This window comes from Penicillium angulare (genome assembly GCF_028827245.1).
Source record: "Penicillium angulare strain IBT 27051 chromosome Unknown utg000004l_segment0_segment0, whole genome shotgun sequence".
Taxonomy (NCBI): Eukaryota; Fungi; Ascomycota; class Eurotiomycetes; order Eurotiales; family Aspergillaceae; genus Penicillium; species Penicillium angulare.
This window is the reverse complement of record NW_026623163.1, coordinates 8,888,784-8,913,237: the sequence shown is the minus strand read 5'-3', so window position 1 is coordinate 8,913,237 and position 24,454 is coordinate 8,888,784. Positions and strand designations below refer to the sequence as shown.

Below are 24,454 nucleotides of genomic sequence, written 5' to 3'. Positions count from 1 at the left end.
TTTTTTCCTAACCTTGGAATGAACCCTATCGGCCGCTGTACCGGGGCCGCGCAGATCGACGTCACGGGAAGCGGAGAAGCTCCGCTCTGCTCAACTTTCGAAACTTGACATTGTTTTCCCTTTGCAGAATCACACTCTCCCTTTTTTGTATTAGTCTCTAAAACACTCGCCATGTCTGGACATGATCACCACGACCATGGCCACGGTGGACATTGCCATGGGGAGCATGATCATTCCAATGATATCACTCCAGCTATTCAGTCTCTGCTCTATTCTCAGATCGACTTTGATTCAATCAACACCCTGAATGGTAAGTCCCCCCAACGTATAATGACTGCACCCTTTTTATGAAGCATGATACTTATGCCCAAGCTAGAGGCGACACCAAGATCCGGAGCTTCAGTCGTACAAAAGACATGGGCGGAACGACTGAACGATACGCCTGAGCTAGAGAGCGATGCTGATGAACAGCTGCTCATGTACATCCCGTGAGTTGCCTCGAATATATTCCATATGAGATCTGAATTCTACTCTTATCTTTGAATGTTTGCTTTGTCGCTCTTCTTGTCATCTGGAATTGTCAATACCCCGCTATGCCCCTCCATCCTAGTATCCAAAGCGTGCTGCCGTTGCGCAAACTCAAAAATAAAATAAAATATCAACAAAAAGCTAACTTATTCTCCTGTCAGATTTACTGGCCAAGTCAAGGTCCACTCTCTACTGCTTTACACTGCGCCTACCTCCTCCGCTCCGAAAACCGTGAAACTTTTCAAAAATCGCGACGACCTCGACTTTTCCACGGCTTCAGAACTCTCACCAACACAAACCATTGAAGTTCCACAGCCACAAGCCGGTGCCGATGTCTTTGAGCTTCCTCTGAATCGCGCGCACTGGAACACAACTACTTCAATCACACTGTTCTTTGAGGACAATTGGAGCGACGGAGAAGAAGATGTGACTAAAGTCGGATACATTGGCTTTAAGGGCCAGTTTATGGCACTTAATCGGGAGCCAGTAAGCTTCTTGTACGAGGCGGCTGCTAACCCTAGCGATCACGTTGCTATTCCGGGGGTCAAGGACGCCGGTGGCCGGATCATGCCTGGTCAGTAGGCTGGGGATTTTGGTCACTGGGAAGGCCGATGTCAACTGAGGTGGAAATAATGGGTTTCGAAAACATGATATTGGAAAGGCAATCTTCAAAACATAGTATTAACGATGTCTACATGCAGCGACAATGAATGATGAACAAAAAGCAATGAATAAAAAATATCACAGTGCAACAAAACGCCATGCAGTGTTCTGGCCAATGTCATATGCAAATGATCGAGCCAATATGGAAATAATAATAAAAGCCAACTATGCAGCAAGCGCAGGCGTTCGGGTCTTTGTTTTGGTCCTTGTTGGTTCCTCTGGGTTCTCTACCTCGGTCTCTTCAGGTGTAGGCAAGGCATTGTTCGGGACGTTGGGCAAGTTCGGAGTCGCGACCTTCGGCTTTGAAACCTGGCGTTGTAAAGCTAGTAATTCTTCCTCGACATCTTCTTCGTCCTGATTTGTTAGGTTTCCTTCGAGCATTTGGCTTATCTCCTGTAAATTGAACTCTCGTTAGCAAGCCTCCTATACAGACAGTGCAGATAGCGATAGTGCTAATAAAATCATTTAATTGTACCTCTTGATAAGCGCGTGCGTCTTCCGTCTCTCCCATTAGTCGTTCAACACCCTCAATTCCGCCCATTTCCTTATTGATCGCTTTTAGAACCTCAGTACCCTGTTGTAGGCCAAACATCACATCCTTCTGGACCAGCGCGAATTCCACCTGGCTCGCTATCTGTTCCAACTGTGCGAGCTGACCATCTGTCTTATCTAACAGCGACTCTTGGTATTTCTTGCGTCGCAGGGCAAGCAGCGCTCGCCGCCGATCATTCTGCGCCAGACATTCCTTGGCGATCTCGGTCTCGCGGTCGGTCAGAACAGTTATACGTTTTCGGTATTGCTTCAGCTTATCGCGCTGGTTTTTAAGATCAAGGATTGCTCTGTGGTTTCCTCGGCGATTGTCAGCGTAACCTGGAGCCAGAGTGGAGTTGTGTCGTGGAGGGGTCTCGTGAGGGGAGCCCGCGCCACGATGGGGAGAACTCCGCGGTATTCAGAGCAAGAAGGTAATTCGCAACCTCGCACTTACCGGTCCTGAGACGATATCTTCTGTGAACTACTAGTGTTTCCCATATCGCATTATGTTGTAGGATCGAAAACACCCACGGCCCGCGAATGACGTGGGGGTGTTCCACCGCCATCGTCGACGCTAACCCGCTAATCTAATCTGCGGCTAAATTTCATCTTTCCGCTTTTTCCCCAATTTTTTTTTATTCTTTGCCGTTATCGCACTCAACTGCAAGGATGCCGAGGAATCGCGGGGGACGACCGACCCTAAGTCAGGGTTTAGACCGTGAGGTATGATCGATCGCTAGAAGAAATACTCGATTTACCCACTCAATGTACTCATATCCGTTTGTTGTAGGTCTACCAGGTCGTACGCAAAATTATTGACGACCAACCGGATGCCAGTCGTATTCGTCTCTCGGCTCCATCAATTTACGAACAAATCAAGAAATCGAACTCGAGCCTGAATCGGAAACCAAAGAAATTGCTGGAGGACAGTCTGGAACGAGTCCTGGAAGTGGTGAAAGCTGACATGGGAGAGGACGACGAGGACTCTGTGGAGGGTGATTTTGAGGGTCTGGAAGAACCGCCCACTACAGTATGCAATAAGTCCGGTGATTGGAATAATACCAACAAGATTTTTGACCATAAATCTATTTTAGGAACCCAACGGTGTCAACCAGAGCATTGTTGGCCAGTGGAACACCCCGAAGCCAACCAAGAAATCCGAGTCGTCTGGAACATCTTCGAAGAGAAGGCGAGATGGCGGGGAGTCTGCTTCTAAGAGGCGGAAAGCAGATGCTGCTATTGATCGGTCCCCGCCAACACATGTCAGTCTGGCCGATTTGGGTGGTTTGGACGATGTGGTGCAAGAATTAGGTGACCTCGTCATCCTACCCATGACCCGACCACAGGTTTATATCTCTTCAAATGTACAGCCTCCCCGTGGAGTATTATTACACGGGCCCCCAGGTTGTGGTAAGACTATGATTGCCAATGCATTTGCGGCGGAGCTAGGTGTGCCATTCATCTCAATCTCCGCTCCTTCTATCGTCTCCGGTATGTCGGGTGAATCTGAGAAGGCTCTCCGGGAACACTTCGACGAGGCTAAGCGACTTGCGCCTTGCCTCATTTTCATTGATGAGATTGATGCAATTACACCAAAGCGAGAGAGTGCACAAAGGGAAATGGAAAAGCGAATTGTCGCCCAGCTGTTGACTTGTATGGATGAGATTGCTCTCGACAAGACAGACGGTAAGCCCGTGATTGTTCTGGCAGCTACCAATCGACCAGACAGCCTGGATGCTGCATTGCGTCGTGGTGGTCGCTTCGATAAGGAGATTAACATGACTGTTCCATCCGAGCCAGTCAGAGAATTAATTCTCCGGGCTTTGACTCGCAAAATGCAATTAGCGGATGACCTGGACTTTAAGACGCTGGCGAAGAGAACTCCTGGATTTGTTGGTGCCGATCTTAACGACCTTGTCTCCACCGCAGGATCAACTGCTATTAAGCGATACTTGGAAATTCTCAAATCCAACAGTGGCGAGGAGATGGAAATCGAAGGAGAGGATGAGCTTAGCCCCAGAGTCCGAGAACTGCGCCGTCTAATCTCACACGCCAAAGAGAACCCCATTGGCGACGAGGCAGAAGTAGTTCATGTTTCGAACGCAGATTTCTTTGTCGCCCTGCCTAAGATCCAGCCATCCTCTAAGCGTGAAGGCTTTGCGACCGTTCCCGATACCACATGGGCCGATATTGGTGCTCTGGGTGGTGTCCGTGACGAACTGTCCACTGCTATTGTCGAGCCAATCAGGAACCCAGATATCTATGAAAAGGTCGGTATTACCGCGCCAACGGGTGTTCTCCTCTGGGGTCCCCCAGGTTGTGGTAAGACTCTGCTGGCTAAGGCCGTGGCCAATGAGTCGCGCGCCAATTTCATCAGCGTCAAGGGACCCGAGCTTCTGAACAAATTCGTCGGTGAATCCGAGCGTGCAGTACGCCAAGTCTTTGTCCGAGCACGTTCCTCTGTTCCTTGTGTTATCTTCTTCGATGAACTGGACGCTCTTGTGCCTCGCCGTGACGACTCTCTCTCCGAAGCTTCGGCCCGTGTTGTCAACACACTCCTCACTGAACTCGATGGTCTAGGCACTCGGCAAGGCATCTATGTCATTGCCGCTACCAACCGACCCGATATCATTGACCCAGCCATGCTTCGACCTGGTCGTCTCGAGACTCTGCTCTTTGTCAACCTTCCCTCGCCCCTTGAGCGTGTCGATATTCTACAAACTTTGATCCGGAATCTGCCCATTGACTTCAGTGACGATTTGCGGAGACTTGCCGAAGAATGTGAGGGCTTCAGTGGTGCGGATCTCGGCAGCTTGTTGCGCCGTGCTGGTTACTTGGCCATTAAGCGCCGCGATGCGATGCGCGTTGAAGATTTCATGGCTGCTAAGTCTTTCATAAGACCTAGTGTAACTGATTTGAAGAAGTATGAAAAGCTGCGCAGAGACTGGGGTGGTGGTGTTTGAAACTCGTCATATTTTGTGAAACTTTTATACATATAACGTCGTCTTGATATACACAGCTTAGACCACCCACTTTAGACGCTTCGGAAATTTTAAGGTCCCCCTCTAATATTTTGATGTGGCATTATAAGCAACTAGTTGACTTGTTAATGATCAAATTCCATTTAAGCTCTACTTATCGACATCCTACCTATCCACTCCACAACTTGAATAACCCAAGTTTTATTCGTGCAAGCAAGAGTCCCTTTGTCCATAACGATATGATCAACCGTGGGGGTTTTTACTAGGTAGGCAACCCATAACATTCCTGAGGTCTACTGGAATAATTTGATTACAAAGTTGTAGTGTATTGTAGGCTTGAAGAATTGAATAATATTCAAATGTACTTTTGGAACATAGTAGGGCTATACAAGAGAACCATGCACACATTGAACAGTGAAACGCCAGGAACAACATAAAGAAAAAGGAAAGAAAAAGGCATATCATGCAGATAATACCCCCAAAAGATAATTACATCCACAAGCGACATGTTCCATCAGCACCAGCACTAACACACCAGGCTTCGCGAGGATGCCAATCAATATCCAAAACACCCAGCTCGCCAGTAACCTTGTGGCCCTTGAGAACCTTGAGAGGAACGATACTAGCATTGCTGAGCATGTCACCGGTGACGCTGCCGTGGAAAATCTGCAACGAGCCGTCATCACTTGCATCCGCGAACAGGGGGTAGCGGCCACCCTGGTGGAACTTCACAGCACGAATAGCCTTGCGGTGGTAACGGAGAGTCTTGTAGGGGCGCTGCGAGAGATCGAGATCATGCCAAAGCAGACGACGGTCATAAGAACCGACAATGATGTTGTCACCACCGGAAGCAGTGGAAGATGTGGGGTGGATATCGAAAGAAGAGATCCAACGGGCACCGGGCTGCAAGATCTTGACCAGGAGTTGTCGCGAAAGGTCGTAAGCACGGATGGAACGCTGGTTCGCCACGAAGAGAATAGGTTTTGAGGGATGGAAATGAGCTGTCTGTGGGGGACCACCACCCTTGAGGCGGCGACGGAAGGGGAACTGGGTGAGGTGCTTGGAGACGGTGTGAATGGAGATAGCCACTGATGCTGGGGTAGAAGCACCCGAGCAAACAGTAACGAAGTAGTCACCACGGCGGTGCCAGGAGATAGACTTGGGTACGTAGCGGAGAGGAATGACAACGCAGATGCCTGCATCAGCCAGAGCAGATGAGGGTCGAATCCATGAAACGGGCTTGTTGATCTTGTTTGCCTCAACCCCGACAGGGGCAGGGGCGGATGCTGCGTAACCCCAGCCGGCGTCAAGAAGGTCCAGACTGGCCTTCTCAATTTCAGGATCGGCAATCTGGGGAACTGCAAGGAAGATGTCGTCTCCAGCGGCAGCGGCAAGAATAACAGCATCCTTACCAGGGCGCCAGCGGACGACATTCACGGCATCCTCGTCGCTAACCTTGGCACTCCAGAGCTGACGACCAGTCAGGATTTCCCAAACGCGGACAGTACCGTCATCACCACCAGTTGCAAGCCAGATTCCAGTCGGGTCGACATTGAGCGAGCGAACGCGGCCCTTGTGGCCACGGAATACTGTGGCACATGTTGTTGGGAAGGGCTTAAGCTCCTCAGGGCTGGGAAGCTTAGGAAGTAAACTTTCAGGGTCGATGTTCAGCTTGCTGCGGCGCACTCTGGGCGCAAGGTAAAGGTCCAGACAACGCTCAAACTTCTCCTGAACATAGCTCTCATAACCAGGTACCCGGCGGAGAGAGCCGAAATCGTTAGGCAAGAAGTCCTTCTCACGGTCCTCGGGATCAGTCTGCTCCCACTCCTTGCGCTCCTTCTTATCAGGCAGATACTCTGCCGGTGGGTGGTAACTTTCTTCGTAGCCAGGGGGTGGAAGTTTTGGTGCTGGGATATGCATGATGTGATCCGGTCGTTCAGCCTCATCGGCCCAGAGATCGTAGTTGATGAGATCGTCATCCTTCTCCTCGCGCTCCTCGGGTGCCTTATAAGGAAGAATGCGACCCTCACGGATGGCCTTCACAATCTTCATCACACGCTTGGCCTCGTGTTTGGAAGGCACGAAACGGCGCTTGGGTTCAGGAGCAGCACTGAGGGGCATAATCTCTTGTTGGCCAGAGAAGTATTCCACGAGTGGCTCATACTGGTCATATCCCTCGCTGGTGATTTCGTTCATCTGCACCTTCTTCAACAGCTCCAACTCCTTTTGGCTCAAGTTCAATGGTTTGCCGGTTGAAGGGTCAGTAAGACCGGTCCAGCCCTTGGGGATCTCAATGCTGTCCAGCAATGCATCCAGCGCTTCACCCTTGGCAGGGCGCATGATCTTCTTTCCATTGATATCGTAACCGATATGAGGATATTGATCGTAGAATGTAAGAGGAATTTCACCGATAGTGTTGGCATTCTCTTCGGCTTCGGAGAAATCTGAGTTGTCGTCTGGGTTGATCTCGTCGTACAAGTAACGGTCGTTTCCATTGGCGTCCTTGACAATGCGAACATTAGGCTCGTCGGTAGATGGCAAGGTTTTCAGATCATCATCAGATGGGATTTCATCACTATCCAATTCTTCTTCCCCATCTTCGTCATCATCATCGCTGAATTCGTCAACCAGCTCGACTTCGGAGTCGTCGCTATCATCGTCTTCGCTTTCCGAAAGGTCGTTGGCATTGTCTGAAAGGGTGCCATCAAGATTCCCTGCACTCAATTCATCACCAGAGAAAACTCCGGCTTCCTCCTCCACATCGCGAGTAATCGCCTTGCGCTTCTTTGACGCTGTTCTGGCGACCATGATTGCCGTTGAGCTTAAGTGATTTTCGGCCGCGATTTTTTTTTCTTTTCTGTCGACGCCGCTCACCGCTCACATGACTGCCCGCTCTACAATCTTATCGCGTATCAATGATCGGACCTAATCAACCTTGGTATAAGCACTGTTACTTTCTTAATTTTCTTGCTGGGTAATGCGAGACTGACATTTGGTCATGTCGAACCCTGTAGTAGAATCTACAACCCGTGGCAACGGCTCAACGCTGGGATCGTTGGGTTCGGAGCCAAAACGACATGCGGCTTGCGATGAATGTAGTAGGTGGCTAGGCATTAACGATATGACTTGCCACCAGATTGATACTAATTTTCTGTCCAATTTACAGGAAAACGGAAGTTAAAATGCTCTGGCGGGATCGGTGGCTGTGCTCGTTGTTTAAAACAGTCGATTCCATGCCACTACTCCACACAAAAGACCATGGGCCGACCACCCAAGAAGAGAGCCCGCGCCGACGAGGAGGGACTTGATTTCAATACACAGTATAACGACGGCGCTTGGCAGGGACAAGAGGATACACAATCGAATTCTTTCAATATACCCGGGGATCCTCCTGTTCCATCAGACGCACATCGACTATGTCCACAGCTCTTTTGGCAATCTCATCATCGTTCGCTTTCACCACAGCCCGACCTACTAGTGGAAGATCAAGACCACAACCACAGTTGGCGCCCAGACCGTTTGAAGAACCCAAATCTCCCAGTATTTCCATCTTCAAGTCCTTGGCCAGATTTCTCTACGGTGTCCGAATCGTCAGCGATGCCCTTTGCGCCTCCGGCAAACTTATTCGATATGTCTTCACTACCACTCACCCCACAGTCTTTATGCTCCGAGTCCACACCCCCTCAGTGCACATGCTTGTCTTATTTATACCTTTGCCTCAGTCACATCTCTTCTATTGGCTCTTTCCCCATCAACAATCATACCCTCTGCTCCCTCTACATCGCCGCTCGAACAGCTCAAGATATTATCCGCTGTGAATCCTGTCCTAGAAACTTTGCATCGGGTGTACAGAATGTCATGTTCACAGGTACACTGTTGACAGTAGTTGCGGATGCGTGGCTTCGTGTGTATCACAGTGACCCCGTCGAATTGGGCATGCAATCTGCCCCACAGGAGTATATCTCTGGTGTACTCCAAAGCGCCAATCAAGAACAGCAGTGGACTAAATGGTTAAACCAGATTGTTCGTCGAGCTGTCATTGGTGGCCCCATTGACTCAAATTCTATGGCCCGGTGCTCCGACCAGCCATCACTGTTAGCTCTGATTAACGAAGTTGAAAATCGTCAACGCCGCTGGCATGACCCAGGGAATCATCCATTGCAAAATAACAACCCCTTCGGGCCCATTGCGGTTACAGATGAAGGACAGGGTCATAATGAAAACGAGAGACTTTGCATGCGAGTTGTTGGAAGTGCGAGAGCTGTCATAGCAAAATTCAACTTCGATCCACATGAATATCCTGAAGGACTTGCTCCAGGGGAAACAAGGCATGAGACTGCACAAATAGATACCAGGGCTTGAAATATGGAGTTTTTGACTATATCTTTTCTTCTGTTGATTCGACTTTGTTTTCCCAGGCGCAAGGCTCCTTGGTGGAGGGAATCTCTACTCCTTGATGGAGGGAACCTCTACTTTACATATATACCACAATTGTTCAACATGTCATTTCAAAAGCTAACAGAATCATAATTCATCATTCTGAAAATCTGTTAGAAGCTTGGTGGAATTATCGATCGTTTCATTATAGATTTTGGTATCGAAAGTGACGGATGCGTTGCGAAGCTAAATGCCAAGTCGAACGAAGTAGAATGCCCAACCCTGTAGATAGACGCCTCGGCCGTATAGAGGCCGGATGAAGGACACAAAGAAAAAGAAGAAAAAGAGGAAGTAGTAATTGAGGATATGGGGAGAAAGAAATCAAGACTGAGAACAGATCATTCATCTTCGTCCTCGTCATCCACCACATAACGATGCTTCTTTCGAGCTGGAGGTGATCCTCCACGAGGTGTCTCTGTGTCAGATGGCTTGCTACGAGAAGCCTTAGCTGGGGCGACCTCATCATCCACTTCGCCCTCAGCATCCATGTCGTCATCTTCCAGTTCAGCTTCATCTTCTTCATCCTCGCCTTCTTCAATGTCTTCATCACTACCAACCAAGAATCCATCATCCTCATCATACTCGTCTTCACGGGTAGTACCGCCACGACCATAGTCTTCTTCGTCATCTGTGTTAATCTCGCCGCGGCGGTTGACACGACGGGGTTTAGCTCGAGGACGGGTAGTCCGCAGGCCACCATCCTCAAGTCCACCAACACTAAGACCACCAGGACGGGGACCAGTGGCGCGGCGACCACGCTCCGCCTCGCGATCTTCAAGTTGTTGACGACGACGCTCGGTTCGCTGCCATTCTTTCTCCATGGCCTCGGCCCTCCGTGCGGCCAGTTCAGGATCTTCCTTGACTTCAATGACAGGCGCGGAACCATCGGCTGTTTGCTTGCTGCCGCGAGAAGCAGCTGCCAAAGATTCTTGTAGTTTCTGGACAGCGTCGTCTGTCTCCAATGTTGTCGGAAGAACGGTGAGACCATGTGTAACATGAGATGTCAGTCGGAAGAGTGAAGCAGTTTCGATTGCTGCACCAAGATAAACGTGTGAGTCCAACTTGGTATCATATTCTCCAGACTTGGAGAGAGGGGCGAGAGGTTTGGATGCAAAGCGGTATTGCTCGAGAGGGGCGGATGCAAGCTGCAGAGTCATAGAGCCGTCTTCCCATCGAATTATACGCGCGTTAGACTGCAGCAGGGTATTATCTTTCGGGTCTTTTCGCCAGCATAGGGATGTGGCAGCGGTGGAATAAGCAGGCGCAACGTAGGTCTCCGGGTTGAACTCTTCCGTCTCAATTGAAAGAAATTCCGGAACCTTCATGGTGTAAATCTGCGGAGGAGAATTAATTCAAACGTCTTTCTCTATGATTATTTCCCTCCAAACAGCTTTGTATTCGTACCTGTCCATCGTTGGTCGCTGGCACTGGCGCCCGCGCAAGGCCCACGTCCATGATGTTGACTGTTACCGGGTAACCATCCTCGTCGACCGCCTCATCCATGCGATCTTCACGGCGGTCATAGCGATTCTCATCATCTCCAGAATCTAATTGCTCATCATCTAAATTGCGGTTTGGTCGGCTAGAAAAGCTAGTTAGTTTCTTTGCGCATTCCGTTCGGGTTCGGCGATATTCCATACTCATTATCAACGCCATCGTCGTCTCCGTCCGAGCCAAACAGATCAGCGTCATTGTCTTCATCCATATCAACGTTGTTGTTCTCATTGCCAGAGTCATTAGCGTCACTCGCAGCGGGACTTTGCATGTCGTTCGCACCACGGCCGGGGCGGCGGACAGCTTCCTCATCGGAAGAGAACATGATGGGGGGTAGAGAGTACGGTCTAGAGGGATTGGAAGCGCTCGGTATGTATTGGTAGGTTATAGAAAAATCCAAGAGAAGAAAAAAGTGATCAATGGGAAGCTCCGACTCTTTTGCTCTCAGTTCATATTGACGGAGCGGACAAAACGGACAAACAAGATTATCCGCGGCCGGGCCCAATGGAGTTAAGTGGACCCAGGAGGGTATCGACTTTCACCGTTTCTTGATCCTTTTTCGTTCTCATTAGGAATTGAAGTGAATATATAAGAGCATTCGACTTGAATCTTTGACAATGGCGACCTTTTTCCAGAGTGTGTAAGTTTGAAATCTAATCGGATGGAAATGCGGTACTCTACCTCTGTAGATTTGATTTCCCTCTCCCCCTCCTTCCCCCATATTTGCGGTCTCACTGTCCCCCCCCCCCTCATATACAATGCATCTGAGAGCACAGCGCCACATCACAATATAGCTTCCCCCTACTCCAAAGTCTAAATCATTCCTCTTTCTTTTCTCAATGCACTTCTTCTCTTACTCCCTGAGTGATTTATTTGCTTGTCTTCCATCCTTCAACCCCCCCAGGATCGCAGCTGACCCAGCACCCGGACCTATTGCTAATCCGCCCTTCTTTCATTTAGGCGCCAAGGGTTTGGCAGGGGAGGAAATAACAAGAACAATCCTCCTAAGAGCCCCGCGCAAGCACCACAAGATCCTCGAACCGGCGCCATGTCGAACTCGCCCTCGTTATCCAACAGTCTGACTATTGACAACCTCGCCGCCAATGATCCCGATGCCCCCAAATACTTTTTCCAAGAGAAGTACGCTCCGTTGAATGTGAGGGGCAACTTCTTGACCCTGTGTGCTTGTCCCAAGAATGTAGAGATCGGCGAGTGGTTGGCTCACCAGAGTAAGTGCCATTGAATAACACGGCCATCTTAAGGCTATGGATACAAACGCTGATACGTGGATGTATTAGTTGTTGAACAATACCGTCTGCTCCATGGCATGCTACAGGTTATCCAAGAGGTGAACGGTGTGACAGGCGTCCAAATTTGCAATGAGAGCACATGTCCGACAATGTCTGCTGGACGGTATGTAGAATAACTGCGGGGTATCGAAAAAATCCGGGGTTCGCAAGACTAATATCACGTTGTTAAATAGGTTGACCTACACGTGGCTCGTCGATGGCCGTGCCGCCAAGATCTCAGCACCCAAGTTCATCAACCGTGTCGAGAAATGGATTGTCAGTAAGATCCACGACCCGGTCATGTTCCCCACCGAGAATGTGAACGGCATCCCGGAAACCTCAGCCCTCGGAGATGCTGCAGCCGCCGCCACTGGAGCCCCTGTTCCAGAAGGAGCCAACCCAGGAACAAATGGTGCTGGTGCCGACGAATGGATCGGCAAGTCAAGTGGTTTCCCTCAGACCTTTTACAAGGACTGTCAGGGTATCATGAAGCAGATGTTCCGCTGTTACGCGCATCTTTACCATGCCCACTGGCTCAACCCTTTCTGGCACATCAACAAGCATGATATCCTGAACATGTGCTTCGTGCACTTTGTGACGGTCGCCAAGTACTACCAGCTGGTCTCGGATAAGGAGATGGAGCCAATGCAGCCTCTGATTGATCTCTTTATCAAGCAGCAACGTGTGCCTCCCGAGGCCCTTAATGGTGGACATTGGGCTCAACAAGCCTCTACCTAGATGAATCCTGGCAACGTGAGCGAGCGCATTTTTCCCATCTCTTTTTCTTGTCTTTTTTCCCCATCCATCATATTTCTCTCTCTACAAAGTGACGACTACTACATGTTCCTCAACCTGGCGTTGGACTGCGCTCATCTTACTTTCGTGTTTCTGCTTTCTTTCTTTGCGCCACAAGGGCAACTTGAGACAAATTGCCGATGATACAGCCCGGAACCCGGGCTTTGAGCATTTAGCATGCGGTGTGAATATTTTATCATGACGATTTTGCATCTCTCCTTTACATCTATCTCCTTGTCCGTATCGATTCGTCGAGACGGATGATTCATTATAACATGGCTCGTTTTGACCCGAGCCCATCTGGGTCCAGTTGAATTTGGCATGATCAATGAGGGATGATTTAAATTAGGAGATCCAGTGGAACGGAGATGTTTCCTTCTTTTCTTTTGACGAACCAATCCCTCCAGTACTAGTTATAGACATGTACCCGCTCCTCGCGCATATATCTAGACGAAGTATAAACACCTTTAAAAAACCAAATGCATAATATGTGCAACATTTCGATATTTTGATATTCCCATTAAACGTTTCGGTCGTCATAAGAAGCAGACCCCATTACAGATAAACTCCATCATCCTGGCCAGCAGACCCAGACCCAGACCCATTCGTCAGCGCATTATTCCCTGTACTTGTCCCTGTCCCCGACTCTGCACCTGTCGATTCCGAATGATCCTGCGTCTCTGCATTTCTATCACCATCTCCATCCTCTCGCTCCTCCCCCTCAACCCAGGGTTGTCCCCATTTCTCCAACTCAGTCTTCAGCAATGAAACCCGTACATTTATAGAGGTAACCACGCCTTCATTCTCCAGGATATATCCCTCCAGCTCCTTCTTCTCTTCTTCGGTATCCTGGGACTCTTCAAGAAAGAGGCGAAGCTCAGAGTTCGACCGGTACAGATGCGCAATTGAGTTGCGGAGCTCGGAGATTTTGCTATAAACTGCTGAGAGGGGCAGCTCGGTAATTGCTTCAGCGAAAGCGGTGGGGTCGATAGAGGGCGCCGTGGTGGTCATATTGATCTCGTTAAGACACAAGAGAGATGTGGGTATTATTTCAAGGTGGTAGTGTGCAGAAACTGGAGGATTTGAAGCTTGATGGGTGTGTATGTAGCACTTTCCAGCGTTGAGATGGGTAGCTTTGCTGAAGTGGGGCTATCGCCGCTTTTCACGCGTGCCAGGGCGCCTACTATGGCTTCTATGGCCTTTGGGTGAATATGTATGTAAATTGGGGCAGCGGCGGGGGTACAAAAAATGAAATAGATATCTAACAGCCTTCTACTGTATGTTAAAATAGTTATTTGGCTTTGCAGTGCATTTGTTTTTACAATTATAATGTCCAAAGGTTCAAGTTCAACTTGTGGACTCGGAGATATATCTAGCCTTTGAGCCTTGCAAACACCTGGACACTGTTATATGCATAGTATGTAATCAACTTGAACTTGAAGGTTATGATATTGCTTTCTGTAATATTCTATGTAGTACATAGTATCCATGTACTCCTACAAGATAACAAAATCGAAGAAACTTGAAGAATAAAGTTGTATCAGTCTATACAAATCCCTGCAGTGCCTAGAAATATTCATCTTGGAAAGACTTGGAGACGACCAACTCCAATATGTAGGCTGGGAATTTCCAGTTTGCACGGGACATACTAACTCTTCAGCAGTACAGAGTAAGAATCACCTGTCACCAACCTTGGAAATCGCCAAATAACCAAATGAAACAGGTCATCTCGTGTGATTTATTATTCGACCGCTCTTCCGTGCCAAGAGCCCCGTCTACTCCACAACTCCCGCCCTTCAGCTCGTTGGATGCGGTTGGGAATGCGATCTTTTCGATCATCAGTACCTACAGTTCCTATCTGAGCAATTGTAGGAGGCGTGACTCAAACATGCCAGATGATCTTGACATTGGCGTTCATCATTTCTCTGTCCTGATCTCCGACTAGCAGATATAGTGTGTGACTAGTTGTATCGTGGGCCGAAGTCGAAACTGGTGGATCCAAGCCAAGCCTATAGAGTGAGTGGGGGGCTGGTTATGGCTCAGATGGATGGATACGGTACAGATTGTACAGAGCACAGCAGAAGTAATCTTACTATCTATTTCGACTGCAGATTTGTCAAAGAAAAAGAAGAAAATATTCCATAACTTACTACGTATTAATTACTATTTATTCCTAGCATCTTTGTACCGTGTAGACAAGAGATCTCAAGTCTTTCAGGCTATCCTCTGTAAACTCTAAGCTGTACAGTACACGTAACATGCACAAAATACCAGTTCATCCTGCATACGCCCACATATGCGACACAGTCGCTCAACTCCGATCGTGACATACCGTTTGCCCATCAAAAGCAAAAACAATCGGAACATACGGAGTCGAACAAGCAAGGCGACCGACTATAGATGTAGCTAAGCAGCGAACAGTCCGCACCGCCACTTCACTGTAGCCAATTGTAACTTTGCGAAAACCGGTTTCTGTGGCTGGGACGTGGCTCAGGAGAGTATAATTAGATCCAATTGATTCCAATTGGTCATCATTGGGCCCAAGATCATTTGCGCGGAGAGAAAGCTACGACGTGGGGCTGGGCAGCGTCATGGAATCAGTTTGCTAATTTCCGCTGTTGATTGGTGCAGATAGTACTAGAATTATCCCCTAATGTAGTGGATACTTGGTCCCGGTATACGATCTGGTTGAGTGTCCCAGGTACTAGCTACTCTCCGATCTGCATCCAATTTCGTTTATTTTATTTTACCCTTTGACCTTTCTTTCGTTTTTTTCCGTTTCGTTGTTGCGTCTCAGCCCTGCAGCCCTATAGTTGGCCAAGTCCTGCCTAATCTTACATTCCTGCTCCTTTCCTCCTTTTGTTGTGGTTCCGAATAAGCACCATCCCACCTTCTTTCTTCCCGTGAGACTCTCCAAGTCCTCGGTTGACCTTCGCTCCAATTCTTCCTACACCCCCCTGATCTACCACAGCGCTTTGCGGTGTTTTGTGTATCGCAATCCTCGGCAATGGCTGACCCTACTGTAGCCCCCATCAATGGTACGTTCCGTCCAAAGAAATCAAAACAAAACAATCCCACCGCAAAGCAGTGCCACAGCTCCAATTCTTAACAGGGGCAAAGAAAACCCACCAGGCGCAAAAGAATAGCACTAACAGCAACTATCATAGGGGTCACCTCCAATGGCGATGAAGCTCCGATTGTAGCCTCCAGTACCGGCAACGGCCGTTTCGAACTGATCTCCGGTCCGCTGATCAACCTCAAGAACATGCACTACGAGTCTACGGCTGTGTGGAACGGAAGTGTATTGATTGTCACCAAGCCAGGCCAGGACCAGCCACAATTGCATTTGCGCCAACTTGGTCCTGTCTCGTCCGAAGGCCAACTTTCATCCCACGCCCAGACAGACCAGACCATCGCCGGTCTGAAGCTCTACGAAGACCCACACAAGGCATTCTGGCGGTTTTCACTTGATGTACCCGTCGAGGCCTACGAGGCGAGCTGGGAATACGATATTCCAGGTCTATACAATGAATCTGAGGAGCAGGTCAAAAATCCCTGGAACTTTGTGGTCCCCGCAGAGGACCAGTCTATGCGCATCATGTTCCACTCATGCAACGGATTCTCTGTTGGCACCGATATGGATGCGTGGTTGGGACCCAATCTGTGGAATGACGTGCTGCGCGTCCACGGAAAGAAGCCCTTCCACGTTATGGTTGGCGGAGGCGACCAGATTTACAACGACGGAATTCGAGTAGATGGTCCCCTGAAGCAATGGACAGCCATTAGCAACCCCCACAAGCGCCGTACCCATGATTTCAGCGAACAGATGCGTGCTGACTGTGACGAGTACTACTATGCTAATTACGTGCGCTGGTACAACACCGAGCCTTTCCGAGCTGCCAACGGCAGAATTCCCCAAGTCAACATTTGGGATGACCACGACATCATTGACGGATTTGGCTCATATACCGATCATTTTATGCAATGCGCAGTCTTCCGTGGTATTGGTGGCGTTGCCTTCAAGTACTACTGTCTGTTCCAGCACCATATTGCTCCTCCCAAGTCGACTTTCACCACCGATGCGCCTCAGACCATGCATGCAGTCAATGGCACTGCCGGTGCTGACCCCCGTCAACTCGAAAACACATTTGTTCTTGATAGCCAGACTGAGGATGATAGCTGGATTATCGGCAAGCGCCCAGGTCCCTATGTAGAGGAACGCAGCCGCAATTTGTACATGCGATTCGGAAAGCGCATCGCGTTTTTGGGTGTGGATGCTCGAACAGAGCGCACCCGCCACCAGGTCAACTATAACGACACCTACGACCTTCTTTTCCAAAGAGTCGCGCGGGAAATTGCTGCTGCTAACGGCGAAATCAAGCACTTGGTCGTTTTGCTGGGTGTCCCAATTGCCTACCCGCGTCTGGCGTGGCTGGAGAACATTCTGACTTCCCCCATTATTGCCCCAATTCGTCTGCTGAACAAGCGTTTCGGTGTTGCAGGCGGTCTTTTCAATGAATTCGATGGACAAGTCGACTTGCTGGACGATTTGGATGACCACTACACTGCTCGCCAACACAAGCGTGAACGTAAGATGCTGGTTAATCGCCTGCAAGAGCTTGCCCGCGTCCACTCTGTACGAGTTACTATTCTGAGCGGTGACGTCCACTTGGCTGCCATCGGACGTTTCTACTCCCACCCCAAGTTGAATTTGGCTGGTGAGAATGACCACCGCTACATCGTCAATGTTATCAGTAGTGCCATTACCAACAAGCCCCCTCCCAAGGCTGTGGCCAACCTCCTAGCCCGCCGGAACAAGATTCACCATCTTGACCGTACCTGTGATGAGACATTGATGAACATGTTCGACCAGCAACCCGGCGGCCAAGAGAAGAGTGCCACATGGAACAAGGTGACTATGCCATCGCGTAACTTTGCTTGTTTGACTGAGGTTGTCGCTCCCGCCTCCAATGGATCTTCTGAAGAGCCTGTAAGCACCAAGCTTGATCGTCTTCCTAAGGATGGCCACGCACCCCTTCACAGAGGTGAAGTTGAAGCAGGCACAACTCACAAGGCTGCCGATGGTATCAGCAGCGATAGTGGCACGTATGGTGGTCTAGATGTTGCGATCCGTGTGGAGATTGACCCACATGACCGTCAAGGAACTACCGAGGGCTATGGCTTTAGTAGTAAGTTTACCCCCTCTTCTTCCTGTTTTCTTCCTATAGCAAGCTGGTGTGAATATCCTCTAAAATTGAAACTCTCAGTTCCCCCTCTGACCTCTACTGCGCCACCCCCATCCCGCCACAGCCTTCGCTCTCGCATTTCGCGTCAAGATGTCCATCATGATGCGCACGCACAGGCCGAGCCCGCAGGACGCCCATCAACAGCTCACTAATCGTAATGCGTATATAATTTCTACTTAATGATTTTTTGATACCTCAGATTTGTGAATTTGATAGTTGTATACGTTTAATTTGCTACAATCCACGATACTGCAAATCTAAGCTCCGTACCTTCTACAACTAAATGAAACATCGAACTCGCTACCTCTGCACAGACACTTGATGTACACCTTGAGTCGATTTCCCCGCATTTCCGTTTATAGTTTGTATCTCAAACTCTCCCTTTGACATCAATCCAATAACCAGCTAAGCATTTAGTGGATGGCATGCGGAGAACGACCGACGCATCAGACTGCCTGATCTGGTCTAGCAATTATGCGCAGAGAACATGAAATCCCGCGAGTATCGTATCCTCCTACTCCATACGGAATAACTAGAGCAATCCATATCCCCTCCATTGATGTTCTTATCTTTCGCTTTGAAATAAGGGCAATCATTTCCCTTTAAGTTTCGCGTGAAGTGTTGTGTTGATAGCGCAAAGTGGATCCTATGGGTCCATTAGTGGTCTAGCCTACCTTGTTCAGATTACTTCAACGTTCCAATAGAACTGATAAGATAAAGGAGTAAATCAATGTGAAGAAAAAGAAACAAAACAAAGCCAGATCTATAAAGGGAACCTTAACCTAGATAATGCCGCTTACAGTAGCTGATTACTGGTCCCCCCCGAGCCGCCTGACAGGGTTCCCTAATCCGTTTGCAGGATCCTGCTGCGGAGATCTCAGGAGGGGAAAGCTCTCGAGCTCTCGAGTATATCTGAATGATAAAATGGACGTCAGCGATAGGCTCGACCTCCGCAGCATAAATCTGATTCTGTTTTATATCCCGGTGGCGTGGCCTGTGCAACCATTCAAGTTGCAGGGCTATTCTTGCTTTTCTCCGCAGGAACAGGAGAGGAGATGATTTCTTTTTCTTTATCAAGGGCGGATTACCACTTACACTTACGCTTACACTCACATTCTTCTCCATATTACCCCTGCTTCATAATTTTCTTTCTCCATATTCCCCTCTCTGACAATTGAATACCTCCCTCCCACTGAATCATGGCTCTCGATTCTTCCAACGAGAAGATCGCCAATTCACCCGATACCCATGAACCAGACCACGAAGCCGGCAAGATCGCCAGCATTCACGAACAAGATGAACTAGACAGACTAGGCTACACCCAAGAGCTACGCCGAAACCGATCAGTCCTCACACTACTTTTCCAAACACTCGCCATAGCAGCAATTCCCTACGGCGACGGCAGTGCCCTCTCTAGCGCAATCTACGGCGGAGGCCCCTTATCAATCTTCGTCGGATGGATAGTAGTCTGTCTTCTAGATCAATGTATCGCCATGTCACTAGCAGAGCTAGCATCTCGGTATCCCACCTCCGCAGGACCATACTACTGGTCCTTCCAAATAGCCCGAACATCCAAAACAACAATCTCATTCATCAATGCCTGGATCTGGCTAATAGGTAATTGGACAATTACACTATCTGTTAATTTTGGATTCGCATCCATGCTCTCAGCAACTATATCCATGTATCACCCGGACTGGAGCGCGAATAACTGGCAATTGCTTCTGATCTTTTACGCGGTTTGTCTGGGTTCTTTGATTATTTGCACATTTGCAAATCGCTATCTACCACAGGTGGATATTGCATGTGCAACATGGACCGCGCTCACCATCCTCGTCATTCTCATCGCTATCTCCGTCAAGGCAGATGTAGGCCGACACAGCGTGTCATATACCCTATCGCACTATGATAAGAGCTTCTCAGGCTGGGGAGGATTTACCTTTTTCATCGGTTTCCTCCCACCAGCATATACATTCTCTGCCATCGGCATGATCTCCTCAATGGCAGAGGAATGTCCAAATCCAGCTGTGAAGGTTCCCCGTGCCATCTCATGGAGTGTACCAGTCGGTGGTATTGCAGGTCTCTTCTTCGTTATTCCTATCTGCGCCACATTACCTCCATTAGCAGATATCATCCAAGCACCAGGCGGCCAAGCACTACCGTATATCCTGAACCGCGTGATGGGATCCCCAAATGCCGCTATCGGGCTCGTCTTTCTGGTGTTGGTCGTCACTCTCTTCTGCTCAATTAGTATCACGGTAGCTGCTTCTCGGTGTACATGGGCTGTAGCGCGTGACGATGCGATTCCTTTAGCCCGCCTCTGGGCGCATGTTAATCCCCATCTCGGTGTGCCGGTGTGGTCTCTCATTCTGCTCACGGTTATTCAGATGTTGCTCGGTCTGATCAATCTTGGAAGTTCGAGTGCGTTTACTGCATTTGTCTCAGTTGGTGTCATTGCTTTGGCTGCTGCGTATGCCATTCCAATCTCTTTGAGTGTGTTGAATGGTCGTGAAGAGGTGAAGCAGGCTCCTTGGAATTGCGGTTCGCTGGTAGGCTATACAGTCAATATCCTTGCCATTGTTTGGATCCTATTCGAGCTGGTGTTATTCAGTATGCCGACTGTGTTGCCTGTGACACCAACCTCCATGAACTATGCATCTGTTGTGTTTGTGGGGTTCATGGCCATTGCAGCTGTGTGGTATGTGGTTTATGCAAGGAAACGTAAGTCGATGTCCTTTGTTCTTGATTTTCATTTGTCACACAGATGATCGGTTTTCAATTGCATTTCTCTAACTTACTCGACTGCAGATTACAAGGGACCTCCCGAGTCTGACGCATTGGATTAGATGCGTCATGATATCATGAGACTTTACTGACTTCTCGGGCGTTCTTTTGTGTTTCCTCTATAATGGACTAGAAGTATCTAATCAATTTATCAGAATCGCCAATGACAGGTCCTAATTAATGATAAGCTGATTCCATAACTCGCACTTCCCTTGGCTAAAAAGACCAGAACGTGATCTGTATGCACGCCGTACATGGCAGTACCTCGGTACATCACCCCACTGCAGATCGCTAGTTCAGAAACAAATCCCAATTACAGAAAATAGATACGTCGATTCCAGAGCAGCGGTGAGGTAACCTTGGAAAGTTCTCTTTACATTCATACCACAGATTTATCTATCCAGTAGACATGTGTAGAAATCAAGCTACTTGGCAAGGTAAGCTCATCAACATGCATAAAATACCCACCTAAAAACTGAGGACCACCTTAGATGGTAGACTTTGCATGTAACTGTCAAGATCGACTCTAGAAGAAGCAAAAAAAGAAAAGAAAGCCACATCCATCATTAATGAACACGAAGATCTTTACCCGAACCGCTGGCCAATCTAACTCAACGCTACCAACCAAACATTTGAAGCATCACATCCCATTCACTTCACCTTAAAAACCCCACTTCTCTTCTCTCGTCTCCTCTCCTCCTTTTCCCTCCCCCATACCACAAAGTCTCTTCATTCAGCTTCTGCAACTTGAACAACCAATCAAGAATCAAAACAAACAATCTCACCCACCCTCACCATGCCTGATAACTACACCTACAGGAGCTCCGGCAGCAACAGCCAGGTACGAGAAAAGGCATAACACATCAACAGAAGAAACGAGTTACTAATTACATCACACTTACACAGGGTAACCACTACTGCGCACGCGACTACGGGTCCGGCGCCTCGAACTCAAACAGCTACCACTATTCTAACACGTGAGTTCCCAAGTTCCAGTTGAGGAAGTAAAGAAGTGAGGATGGAAACGAGCTTCATGACTGATATTTTGTTAGGGATGGATCTTACTACTACTCCAATTCTAATGGGAGTACCTACCACAACGATGGGAAGGGAAGTTCTACCTACACTCCTTCTAGCTCCAATGGCTCCAGCGGATCTAGCTCGAAGAAGTAGATGGATGCAATGTGGTACCGAGGCTCTGCTTTAACTCAACTAAATGGTGACTGAGAGAGCGTTTCACGAATGGGAATGGGGAATCGGAATAGGGAATTAGAATGGGGAAATGCAGATTAGGATTTGGATCGAAAGATCAAATGAGGATGAGTTACGGATTAAAGAACGACATATGAATTCCCCATCAATTTCTTGTTCTAAACATAATAAATATAATAAATCTCGTAATCCATAGTAAATTGCATCCTACAGCTAATAGTCTATAATTGAGGCCCCGGAGACATCGCTCACACCCTTTCTATAAAATTCCCCCCCCCCCCCCCCCCTCAATAAGAAACTCATCATCATCCCCTTTCTCCTTCTCCTTCTCCCCATCTATCCGTCTTCGACGAGGAACACCCTCATTAGGCGAATGATGCTGCACCACCGGAGCAGGAAGGGAAACATCACTCGGTCTCCTCCTCCTTACAATCTGATATCCCCGATCCAGCTCAATTTCAATAGCCTCCCGAACCTTCAAAGCACTAACAGCAGGCCAAACACCTCTTTCCCCCTTCAGCGTCCACTCAGCAACCTGTTCCCTCGTAGGATGCTGAAAAAGCCTCCCAAGATCCGAAAAGGCCAAATCAGGAACCAGAGTCAAATTTGGACCGGGAATGAGTTCGTCAATGAGGAGGCGGCTAACAGCACCAGGGAGAAGACCAAGATAATCTAGTTGGCGGAGACGATGGCGGAGCTCAACTAGCACAAGGCGCATAAGAGATCGGGAAAGATTATTCCAGCCAGTTTGGCGACGATCGAGGAGATTGAGTTCGGAACGAAGGAAAGGGATTAGATATGGCCTTGCTTGGGAGACGATGAAATGGTTTACGTTGAAGAGCTCTGCAATTCGAGCGAGAGGTGATTCGCCCTCGTTATAGTGAATGTGCCTCCATGGTTGGAAAATTGCATCTTGTGCATGTGGCCAGGGCACAATAGATCCGGTTTCATCTTTGCAGTAGATGGTGACAGGGGCAGAACGCGAGGAGAAAGATGAAGCATTAGAGGCTGCAGCCGCGGACCAGATCAACTATTTGTCCAGTCGTTAGATATTCGAACATAAACAGATATGTGAGATGGACAGAGCATAGAAACTTACCACATTAGGTGCTGTGAGGTAATTAAGCAAATTGGGTGTACCAGTTTTGCCTGCCGTGGCTATCGTGATGTTCAAAATGCGCTTAGATCGAGCATAAGCCTCTTCAAAGGTCAAATCTCCAACATTAGATCGTACACACTCCTCCAATAATTCCATATCAAATAAATGTCCTGTGCGAATGAATCGCATCATCCGCCGAACAAATGTCCGTAACCACCCATCCCCCTTACCATTACTACCAGATGTTCCATTGGATTGACTTTTCCCCCGCTGATCAAAAGCCGAAAAATCGATCGTATCACCATCCAGTAGTGCTAGCAACTCATTCTCCGGATGAATACCCACAAGAGCAGCAACCATAGCCCCCGTCGCGGTACCAGTGATAATTCGAGGTAACAACCCTTGCAAATGCAGCGCTTTGACAACACCTAAATGGCACAATCCAAACGCCGACCCGCCCTGTAATAGCAAAGTTGTCCGCCCAAAGGCCTGCCGGGTATCATGTAGCAGCTCCAGCTTCGCTTGGGACGTGAAACCATTTGTGTGTCCAGGAACGGGTTGAAGCGAAGTGACATACTGAATCGACAATGCAACCTGGGTAATATAATCGTCGATCAAAAGTTTCGTTCCAGCATAAGCATGTGTGAACAGCTTTGTCGATGTAATATTGCCTAGATTGCGCACCAGCCCCGAACGAAGGAGGCTAACCAATGTCAGGACATTCTCGCTTTCCCTCGCGAGCATCAACGCTTCCAGTCGACCTAGGATAAGTCGATGGTCATAGTGTCGACTGATATTATTCTGCCGCCTGTGATTGGGAGATTAGCCAGAGTCACAATGTGGTCCGTGGGTGTTGTGGGTACTATGGGCATGGGCATACCAAAGGTCTTTATTCAGGATCTCATCCAGTTCAAAGGCGGCTCCTTCCCATTCTTGATAACTATGTGCTGTTTCCAATGTATGGAATAGTTGTGCTCGTGGGGATTTGGAGTGCCACCATGATAGGAATTTCTGTGGATTCTATAAGCATGTGTGTCCAGTGTAGGAAGTCGCTTTCGGGATGCGGAGACCAGCCACCTCCCCCGCGTTAATATGGAGTACGACTCACTTGTTCCCAGAATTTCGCGACATCCAGTATCATACTGAATATTGCTGTCATAATACTCCACATGCCGAGCCACCAGGACCTCATGTCGAGGTTACGAAGAGGTCCAGGATGCTGAGGAAGAAACTTGTCGAGAATTGGGGCTTTCACATGCTATGTCGTCACGCGCGCAGACGAATGGAGAAGCGGAAGAATTTCTTTTTTAGAAATAAACACGAGGTCGATAATAATAAATATATAGATTGTAAGAAAGAATAGACAGGAATAAAGGTTAGATACAAGCAAGTGGG

The 24,454-nt window shown here is 48.6% G+C and overlaps 12 protein-coding genes across 12 annotated transcripts; 7 read left to right on the top strand and 5 right to left on the bottom strand.

Moving 5' to 3' along the window:
- Nucleotides 1–171: 171 nt before the first annotated feature.
- Nucleotides 172–1,110, top strand: N7478_007264 (PITH domain-containing protein; the record flags this gene model as incomplete). Its single annotated transcript, XM_056923478.1, has 3 exons — nt 172–310; nt 377–488; nt 690–1,110. 3 exons carry the CDS (start codon nt 172–174, stop codon nt 1,108–1,110), a joined length of 672 nt encoding a protein of 223 aa, XP_056781515.1.
- Nucleotides 1,111–1,356: 246 nt separating this feature from the next.
- N7478_007263 (ESCRT-III subunit protein VPS20) lies at nt 1,357–2,220 on the bottom strand (the record flags this gene model as incomplete). Its single annotated transcript, XM_056923477.1, has 3 exons — nt 1,357–1,584; nt 1,667–2,030; nt 2,177–2,220. The coding sequence occupies 3 exons, from the start codon at nt 2,218–2,220 to the stop codon at nt 1,357–1,359; spliced, it is 636 nt and encodes a 211-aa protein (XP_056781514.1).
- Nucleotides 2,221–2,391: 171 nt separating this feature from the next.
- On the top strand, nt 2,392–4,685 carry N7478_007262 (putative AAA family ATPase/60S ribosome export protein Rix7; the record flags this gene model as incomplete). The annotated part of the gene is made up of 3 exons (XM_056923476.1): nt 2,392–2,445; nt 2,513–2,752; nt 2,817–4,685. 3 exons carry the CDS (start codon nt 2,392–2,394, stop codon nt 4,683–4,685), a joined length of 2,163 nt encoding a protein of 720 aa, XP_056781513.1.
- A 507-nt stretch (nt 4,686–5,192) lies between these two features.
- Nucleotides 5,193–7,511, bottom strand: erb1 (ribosome biogenesis protein ERB1; the record flags this gene model as incomplete). The annotated part of the gene is made up of 1 exon (XM_056923475.1): nt 5,193–7,511. The coding sequence occupies one exon, from the start codon at nt 7,509–7,511 to the stop codon at nt 5,193–5,195; it is 2,319 nt and encodes a 772-aa protein (XP_056781512.1).
- Nucleotides 7,512–7,701: 190 nt separating this feature from the next.
- On the top strand, nt 7,702–9,065 carry N7478_007260 (Zn(II)2Cys6 transcription factor rglT; the record flags this gene model as incomplete). Its single annotated transcript, XM_056923474.1, has 2 exons — nt 7,702–7,801; nt 7,870–9,065. 2 exons carry the CDS (start codon nt 7,702–7,704, stop codon nt 9,063–9,065), a joined length of 1,296 nt encoding a protein of 431 aa, XP_056781511.1.
- A 413-nt stretch (nt 9,066–9,478) lies between these two features.
- Nucleotides 9,479–10,959, bottom strand: N7478_007259 (Paf1-complex subunit LEO1; the record flags this gene model as incomplete). The annotated part of the gene is made up of 3 exons (XM_056923473.1): nt 9,479–10,474; nt 10,545–10,722; nt 10,781–10,959. 3 exons carry the CDS (start codon nt 10,957–10,959, stop codon nt 9,479–9,481), a joined length of 1,353 nt encoding a protein of 450 aa, XP_056781510.1.
- A 292-nt stretch (nt 10,960–11,251) lies between these two features.
- On the top strand, nt 11,252–12,661 carry N7478_007258 (Mob1/phocein family protein; the record flags this gene model as incomplete). The annotated part of the gene is made up of 4 exons (XM_056923472.1): nt 11,252–11,274; nt 11,595–11,863; nt 11,933–12,047; nt 12,118–12,661. The coding sequence occupies 4 exons, from the start codon at nt 11,252–11,254 to the stop codon at nt 12,659–12,661; spliced, it is 951 nt and encodes a 316-aa protein (XP_056781509.1).
- Nucleotides 12,662–13,273: 612 nt separating this feature from the next.
- Nucleotides 13,274–13,729, bottom strand: N7478_007257 (uncharacterized protein; the record flags this gene model as incomplete). The annotated part of the gene is made up of 1 exon (XM_056923471.1): nt 13,274–13,729. The coding sequence occupies one exon, from the start codon at nt 13,727–13,729 to the stop codon at nt 13,274–13,276; it is 456 nt and encodes a 151-aa protein (XP_056781508.1).
- A 1,996-nt stretch (nt 13,730–15,725) lies between these two features.
- On the top strand, nt 15,726–18,116 carry N7478_007256 (uncharacterized protein; the record flags this gene model as incomplete). Its single annotated transcript, XM_056923470.1, has 3 exons — nt 15,726–15,756; nt 15,886–17,907; nt 17,986–18,116. 3 exons carry the CDS (start codon nt 15,726–15,728, stop codon nt 18,114–18,116), a joined length of 2,184 nt encoding a protein of 727 aa, XP_056781507.1.
- Nucleotides 18,117–19,163: 1,047 nt separating this feature from the next.
- On the top strand, nt 19,164–20,810 carry N7478_007255 (putative amino acid permease; the record flags this gene model as incomplete). The annotated part of the gene is made up of 2 exons (XM_056923469.1): nt 19,164–20,685; nt 20,773–20,810. 2 exons carry the CDS (start codon nt 19,164–19,166, stop codon nt 20,808–20,810), a joined length of 1,560 nt encoding a protein of 519 aa, XP_056781506.1.
- Nucleotides 20,811–21,544: 734 nt separating this feature from the next.
- N7478_007254 (uncharacterized protein) lies at nt 21,545–21,921 on the top strand (the record flags this gene model as incomplete). The annotated part of the gene is made up of 3 exons (XM_056923468.1): nt 21,545–21,589; nt 21,655–21,725; nt 21,801–21,921. The coding sequence occupies 3 exons, from the start codon at nt 21,545–21,547 to the stop codon at nt 21,919–21,921; spliced, it is 237 nt and encodes a 78-aa protein (XP_056781505.1).
- A 298-nt stretch (nt 21,922–22,219) lies between these two features.
- On the bottom strand, nt 22,220–24,251 carry N7478_007253 (triacylglycerol lipase family protein; the record flags this gene model as incomplete). Its single annotated transcript, XM_056923467.1, has 4 exons — nt 22,220–22,990; nt 23,060–23,867; nt 23,940–24,079; nt 24,168–24,251. The coding sequence occupies 4 exons, from the start codon at nt 24,249–24,251 to the stop codon at nt 22,220–22,222; spliced, it is 1,803 nt and encodes a 600-aa protein (XP_056781504.1).
- Between the last annotated feature and the right edge of the window lie 203 nt (nt 24,252–24,454).